The 8,429-nt window shown below is 29.5% G+C and overlaps 1 protein-coding gene across 3 annotated transcripts in view; it reads right to left on the reverse strand.

Moving 5' to 3' along the window:
- The window catches only part of Ptpmeg2 (Protein tyrosine phosphatase Meg2), an 84,645-nt gene that overhangs the window by 17,121 nt on the left and 59,095 nt on the right, over nt 1–8,429 (reverse strand). Inside the window, exon 1 of one of the 3 annotated variants that reach the window (XM_067045112.1) lies at nt 7,930–8,001. The exons of the other annotated variants lie outside the window; for them this stretch is intronic. Coding sequence (XP_066901213.1) covers nt 7,930–7,986 — 57 coding nt within the window. The 5' untranslated portion in view covers nt 7,987–8,001. Of the gene's footprint in view, nt 1–7,929; nt 8,002–8,429 lie in introns of those variants that run through there. 3 annotated transcript variants of the gene reach the window in all.

An 8,429-nucleotide genomic window follows, 5' to 3' on the forward strand; every position in this document is an offset into this window, starting at 1 on the left:
ATTCACTAACTACTGATCTTTCAGTACGTCCCATACAACATTTTTATGAAATGTTGCGTAAATAACTCTTTTAGGGCTCATATTTTAGCAAATTTGCTCATCTTTAAATGACGTTCTCTTAGGTTTTCTAGTGTTGTTCCTACTTTTTAAGATATAGCTCTAAATGAAAAATTAAAATTTTTTATCGCTTTCAAACAGCCTGCATTTTTTATTCCCCCTACTTATACTTGGCAGACTCATCAATTTTGACTAGTAATTATACTTAGTTTTCATCAAAGTAATCAAAAATTGGGGTGAGATAACTGCCTTTTTTCTCCTCTTGTGGCCCCTTGTACTAGTAGGAGTAGGAGGAAATATATAGAGGCACTATCTGTAATTTTTGAGGACAGTAATTTAAAGTTTTTTTTTTAAATATTCTAGGTAGCACAAATAATTGATGAATTTCCTTTATACGGAAAGTCACAAATCCCCTCATAAAGAATAAAAAATCCGAGGAATCATAATGCTCTTCATGTTCAATAGTTCTCTTTATATTTTTCGGCATTTTATGAATTTATTTTGGCAAATATCATGAAAACTACTAATCCTACGAAAATACTTATAATAAACTACTTTATAATACATTAAACTAGCTTAAATTCTAGTGCTAATGTCACATCTGTACGTCTAATGATTCCTGAGATCCAATTTTTTAAAAAGCAAAATTTGTTTTCCGAATAACGAGAAACCAAAATTTTGTCAATAATCATGGAAACTACTACTCCAACAACGATAAACGTTTAAATAAATAAAATCTTATCCATTTTAGTCTCAAAACATTTCTATTCCTTTATAAGTCCGACATTTCGGTCAATTCGGCCATCCCCTAGGACAATCTTGATACAATTTTAGACTACTTTATGCAGGCTATTATTCCCAGGTCATTTATATCAGTCCACAAATTAGCCAAATTTAGCACAACAATATTTGTAGATACAAATACAAATATTGTTGTGATAAATAATTTAAATTCTTAATTTAATGTGAAAAATTGACTAGCTAGGGTAATTTGTGGACTGATATAATTGACCTGGGCAGAAACGCCTGCATGAAGTAGTTTTTTAAATGATTTGGTTCTAAAATTGTATCAAGATTGTCCTAGGAGATGGCCGAATTGGCCGAAATGTCGGACTTATAAAGGAATAAAAATGTTTTGATACTAAAATGGATAAAATTTTATATATTTAAACAATATTAACCAGTCTCAAGAAAGTGTTAAGATTATAAATAAAGATAAACGTTTTAACTACTTTAGAGTACGTTCAACAAGCTTTAATTTGAGTTCTGGCAGACTATCTGTAAGTCTAATAGTTCCTGAGAAATAGTTTTCATAAATCAAACATTTTTTCCGAACAATAGGAAATCAAAATTGCGTAAATTTATTTTTAAATTACAAAAATACTTATTATAAACAGCTCTATGGTACATTTAACTAACTTTAATTTGAGTGATAATAGACATCTTCTGTACGTCTAATAATTCCTGAGATGCAGTTTATAAAAACCAATTTTTTTTTTTCCAAATAACGAGAAACCAACATTTTGTAAATTTATTTGATCAATTATCATGAAAACTGAAATGAAGGAAAGTGGTCCTTAGCAATGATCACCCCATATTTGTGAGACTACGTTACACTCAAAACCCTGACCTCCTCAGCTATAGTTTTTAGAATGACTCCAAAATATTATATAATAGCTCCGGAACATTCTAGAAGCTCATTTGAAAAATAATTATACTTCTAATAAACGAAAAAATATAATAAAAATAAGAAAGAATAAACGGACCAACCAGTATTAAAGAAAATGTAGCAAACGATTTTTTCATTCGAAATCAGAATCAAAGCACACAATTAGGTGAGTTGTGTGAATGATTCATTTATCAGATATTTTATCTTTCGTCATATACACATATAGTCAACAATTAATTTAAATAATAAACTACTTCTTAATAATTTGTAACATTTCATATATTTTACTTCACATTATACAAAAGCATTGACTTTAAAACATAACCTTAAAATATTCTCAGTAATTATAACAAATTTGTGATGAAATAAAACATTTTTTGTAGATATTTTTAAATTTGGAAAGCTTGTATAATAGACACATTAGGGACATATAAGTCAATAATTTAATTGAAAGTTGAAGAAATAGCCCAAAAATTCGAAGCTGTAGAACCTAAAAATAAAATATTAGAGGAAAATTAATAAAACTACGTTTAAATTATTTAATGTGAACCTAACGTTTAGCATTATCGTTAGCGTGGTTTAAACTGTAAAGGCCAACACTGAACTTGAAACTTGTCATTGGATAAGATAACAGAATTACAGGGAACCAAGTAACAAGGGGTGTCTAGAACTGTTAATCCCAATCATCAGTTTGACACAGTTACAGTCCACTTTTAAATTAAGTTTTTACCTTCATTCAATACACTAAGAAGTTGAGAATTTATGATCTATTTAAACATCATCATCACCTTGATAGGGGTATGGATAAAACAAAATATATGGTTATAATTAGAAATGGGAGCAATTTCGGTGATATAGATATAGGAAGAAATACACTTAAACAGGTAGATAGGTTTGAGTATTTAAGTTCTACAGTAAGTAGAAAAAACTAAATTGATGAGGAAATAGAAGTGAGCTTAAAGGTGGGAAATACTTGTTATTTTTCAATTTCGAAATTGCTTATATCATGCCTTCTATTCAGAAACTTAAAAGTTAGAATTTACAAAACTATTATCCTTCATACTGTTCTTCAAGGACAAGAAAACGTGTCCTCTTACACTAAGGGAAGAGAGGCCCCTTTAAGTTCTTGAAAATAAATTATTGCCTAAAAAATTCGGAATTTAGAAGGTTACACAACGCAATATTTAGGAAACTGTAGCCGGTAAATATAATTAAAATTGTAGCATTGCGGCGTATAAGATGGGCGTGTAAGGCTGTGGAACTTAGTAATGAACGGATCCCTGAAATGTTAATAAACACTGTGGGGGATTGCATGAAGACTAATCTGGTAGATTTGGGTTTGGATGGGCTTCATTGTATAGATACGTGTAGTCAGCGATTGGTATCGGCATTGAACCTTCGGTTTCGCTATGCCTTTATTATTATAAACAGGAGAATGGAAGAGACTGACTCTTTTTTTTCCTGCCTCCAAATATAATTTATTAAATTTAAAAACAAATTTGATCCTTTTTTTCTCAACTTTATTCTTTACAAACCTTCCAACGTTTCGACCCTCAGGTCATTCTCAAGGATACCTTCATATTCATGTAATTTTAAGATTTAAAAAAAGAAAATGACATCAAAATGAAGGTAGGGCCAAAGAAATCAGTATGTAAGTGAAGGAAATAATGAAATTGTTATGTAGAAGTAAAAAAAAAAATTTAAAAAACTTTTTGTAGGTATCCTTGAGAATGACCTGAGGGTCGAAACGTTGGAAGGTTTGTAAAGAATAAAGTTGAGAAAAAAGGATCAAATTTGTTTTTAAATAAACTAAACCACTCTCAAACAAGAATATATTAATAAAAATTAATATAATAATTTATTAAGCAAATACAATACGTACAAAGCCTACATATAGGCCCTTCCTTTGCCACATGACATTATGACGGTTGGGCTGGATCCGCTGAAGATGGAGGTTACAATATTGGCCCAGGACTCACTCTTAGAATTTATTTGTAATTGAAAAAAAAAATTATACCTAGTAACAATTGATTTTTAAAATTTTACTTTTGATAGGAGACAAAATTTGATGTAAATCGTTTTTAGATTTCCTTTTCATAATAGCCTAAATGGTTCAGAAATGTATTGATACATTTGGAAGCGGACACGGGGCAGGGGTTATACAGTACCCGCAATACCACGACAGCGACATGCAGGCTGCTTACTGTTGAAATTATTTCGTTTTTTTAATTGTTTAATTTCTTTTTTATGTATTTGTTTAATGAATTTCAGAATTTTAGGCTTTGAAGTAGCTTATATAATAAATAGTTAAGGAAGAGCATGTACATTTACTCTGGTATCAGCTAAGCACAGCTTTGGGATCAAAGGCAGACCCGGTTGAACTTCATAAAGGGATCCATGACAGTTTAAAACTAGATTGAAGATAAGATTCTATTCAACAGTTGATGCCTCTTGATAAGCACACGTTACCTTAAATAGGGACATCAGTAAATACGCAACTACATTTGAAAATTAGTAACTTTTTATTTAATTCTTCATTTGTTTAGCTAACACTTATTGTAAGATATCCTAACCATCAGATTAGATAAAAACGCCTGACTTTTCCAGAACTATGAATTTCTCTGAATTTTCCCCGTTTTCCCTGTCTGTTTAAACACTGTAAACAGTAAAAGGTTAAACATTAACAAATCGAATGATTTCACGTTACATAGAAAACAATCGATGGTTATTTTCTTTATTAATTCTTTAAGACCACCCCAAGGCAATTTTTGTTTATTAAACTAGCAGTCCCGGCAAGAAATGCTTCGCTACTGCTATATTTGAGCATGTATATACATTAAAACGAAACTTTGATATCAATTAATATATAGATGAAGTGATAAGAGATTATAACTATAGTAACATAAATGGTTACAGCTAACTTCGCTGTATAATCGCTACTATTGGTCCGATTTTTCTAATTTTATTAGACAATTTGAGTATCTATGATATTGACATTTACATATACTACATAAAATATGAATATTTTTTACATAACAACCCTTAATGTGATGTGCTTCAATAATAATTACATATTTAAAACAATTCAATAAAAGTTTTAAGAAAATTAAGTGTTTTTGCCGCTAAGCTCGGAAAGTATACATTTTTTTATGGATATTATATAGATTTGTCTCTTTCTAAAAAAATTTTTAAAAAATATTACTGACCCTATTAAATGATTTTTATTCATTAAAAATTATTTTTAAAAAAATTATGAGGATTTCAGTAAAGTTTGGTAAACGATTTTTTAGGAGTGGAATAAAATTCATATTCGTTTTTAAAACCTCAAGAAAAACATTAATATGAATTTTCGAAAGAATCCGAAAGTTTTCGTCTTACATTGGCCTTTGATTTATTTTGAAAAATAGAATTAACTTGAACATGACTCAACCAACCTAGACTAGACTTGGCAGGAATTTAGAGCTCCGTAAACCGCATCAAAGGGCACACACAGAATATAATTAAACAAATTAGATTCGCAGATATAAAATAAAACTTTTTCTTTATTTGAGTACTATAATTCGCACTTATAAGAGCATTAAATCTAAATTTTATTAATAGATTAAAAAGGAGGAGACATTCAGCTTTGCAACGGTCTTATTAACGTAGTAATTGGATAAAATACAGAGGAGTAATGAACAATGGTCACCGAAATAAAAAAATAAAAAATTCTCCAAATAAATCAAGGTAAAAAATTCCTAATTTTTTTTTTTTTTCGGCCAAGACTCCCATTGGAGTCCTATTACTGCCTAACCATGGTTGGGGGTCAAAGTTCTTCATTTTGTGGGACCGCCACTCAGTGAAAAAAGTCAACGTCCCACAGGCCGGATTCGAACCGGCACCGCCAATAGACATCAATTGGTAGGACTGTGTCTTAACCACTGGGTTATGGGTGGCCCTTCCTAATTTTTAATCTTGTTGAAAAATGGTATTTTAGGATATCAGATGACGCTGAGAACGAATATGATTTGCTTTTTCCTAAAAAATTGTATTGACCCACTTTACTTAAATCCTCATATTTTTTTTTTAATATAATTTTTAATGAATAAAAAGCATTTAATAGGATTAGTAATATTTTTTTGTTTTAATTCTTCAGAAAAAGACAAATCGATTATCATATAATAACCATGAAAAAATGTATACTTTTCGAGCTTCGCACCAAAAACGCTTAATTTTGTAAAAACTTTTTTTTATCGAAAAAATTCTCCCAGGCGATAATCTTCTCGGAAAATTTAGCAAAAATCCTCATCAGAATCGGATGAACGGTATATGTCAGTGGATTAAGTACGAACAAAAGAATACTGATTTTTATATATTTGGTTAAATGAAGATACTGAATTTTAGCACTAGACTTTTATTATAACTTAAAGTTAGTAACAAAATCAATAATGTATAAATTTGAAGTTTAATATGCCTATGTTATTAACAATTAATAATATAAACAACAAAGTTAGTAGTTACTTCATATAAAACAGAATGGGCATGACCTCATGTTGGCAGAGCGATACAGGTAGGTTTACGAAAATGCTATTTAACCTGGAACAGCCAACTGGTCATATTAAGCATATTTAAAATAGGGCTTCAAATTAAAACAAATAATAATAAGTAATACTTATATATCATAAACAATATTTTTTTTTATTTAATAAAACTCTAGGTTTATTTAAACTATGCTTCGTTGGATATAATACTAAATTATTTTAAAGAATAGAGCAAGGATTAGGCTATAAGAAGCATGCGATGTTGCCAACTATTGTTTCTCCGGTAACATATCCAACAACAATGCACTTGTACTCTATTTTGGATTCCTTGCTATAGACGTAACAAAAACAATAATATAACGTTTTTCAGTTACCAAACCCCCCAAAAATTGGATTTTTTGCGAACATCCTTGGCGGAGAATCAAGGTCGGAACGAGCCTTCCGAGTGCGAATATACACCTCAAGCTTCTTGCCAACACAACTTTTATTTTTTTAACATTTGGAAAGAATAAATAGAACAGCAACACTAAAAGTCAATTAGAGAAAACGAAATTGAAATAATAAAATATATATTCCGCATTGCTTGTTCATCATAACCTAAGTTTTTCGGACAAAAATTCTAATACTGACAATGCAGAAGTATTTAATAGAGGAAAATACCATGAACAAGAATAGAGTTAATAAATAACAAAATAAATAATTTTTGTCTAAAATAAACATCCAACAAACTGCAATAAATGATGGATGAGGTAAATAATAATAATACTCAAATAAGTAAAACTTATTTATTTATGCCAAAGTTTCGACATGAATTTCAGATATAACAACCTTAATTCAGAGAAAAATAAATATAAAATAATAACAAACAAACTTGGAAACATATATAACAATAAATTAAGTAGATAGCAGATGATACAAACCGAAGGTGAAATATAATACAGTAGAGGTAGGAATTATGTAAAACAAATGATAAAAAAAAAGTTATATAAACACAATACAGTATTTATTATACATCTTTATATTCATAAACATTATTCTAGAATAAAATCTACATCAAGAGCTGTGTTTGAAACACGTGTTTCAAGAAAAATACTTTTGCGCATAGTGAAGCGAAAGTAGCGGATGGAATTAGATACAATCTATACCAAGCCATTTACACATTAATCCACACTCTTCCTCGAAATCGGGGCCAAATTTCTCGGCTCAGAATATTTTCGAAATATAGGTGTTCGGAGAAAAATACATTCAAAACGAAAGGAAAATGATAAAAATATGTATGGGACCAACTAGATAATTTAGTACTAGAACAATCTCTGAAAATTATACTAAAATCGAATAAACGATTCGATCGGTTATACCCAAGCACAAGTTTGAATACAGACAGGCGAGACAAATTCCTTCATGTCTAAAACATAATTTTTTTCTTTTCCAGCTCGAATATTAATTTTGCCTTCGTTTGTACGGTAGCAAGAATCCGTGATATTTTTTTTAGATATTAAAATAAATAATAATTTCATGGTTATTTATGTTCGGCAAAATCGTCCCATTATCATTAATAAAACGTCATAAACAAAATACATAAATAGTCAATATGAGTACAAATAATCAGACAACAAAATACCACTGACATACACTACTCGACTAGATTCATTTTAGTTGCTTGCGAGATATAAAAATATTTACCTGCATAAGCCGGGAACGGGTCAGCTCAAAAGGAACATGGATTTCTTTCGGGAGCATTTATAATTTAAAATTATACGGAAAAACAATCATTTATTCCCATCATTAATTCAACATAACTACTAATTGAAAATAATGGGGAATTTATATAACCGAATTTTTGAAAATTTAACGCAATTCTAAACATTTCTATTTTTATTCATGAAATAATAACGCGGTCACTCATATTTAAAAAATACATATATAACTGATTGTGTTATATAATAAGTTATATATTACTAACTGATAGTGAGCAACACTGAACAAAGAAAAAAACTAAGTGTCAGGAGCCAACTACGCATAGACTACTATAATCAAATCAACATCTATAATCAAATCACGAAATCGTTAGGTAACCTCTTCGAAGAATTCCATTCAATATATTCAACGAAATTATACAACCGATATTATAATAAAAAAATACACACTCGCTTTTAGTTCTTCAAATCAAAATATCTTGATTA

The sequence above is a fragment of the Halyomorpha halys genome, unplaced genomic scaffold, assembly GCF_000696795.3.
Source record: "Halyomorpha halys isolate HHAL.00 unplaced genomic scaffold, Hhal_1.1 Scaffold618.1, whole genome shotgun sequence".
NCBI classification, from domain to species: domain Eukaryota; kingdom Metazoa; phylum Arthropoda; class Insecta; order Hemiptera; family Pentatomidae; genus Halyomorpha; species Halyomorpha halys.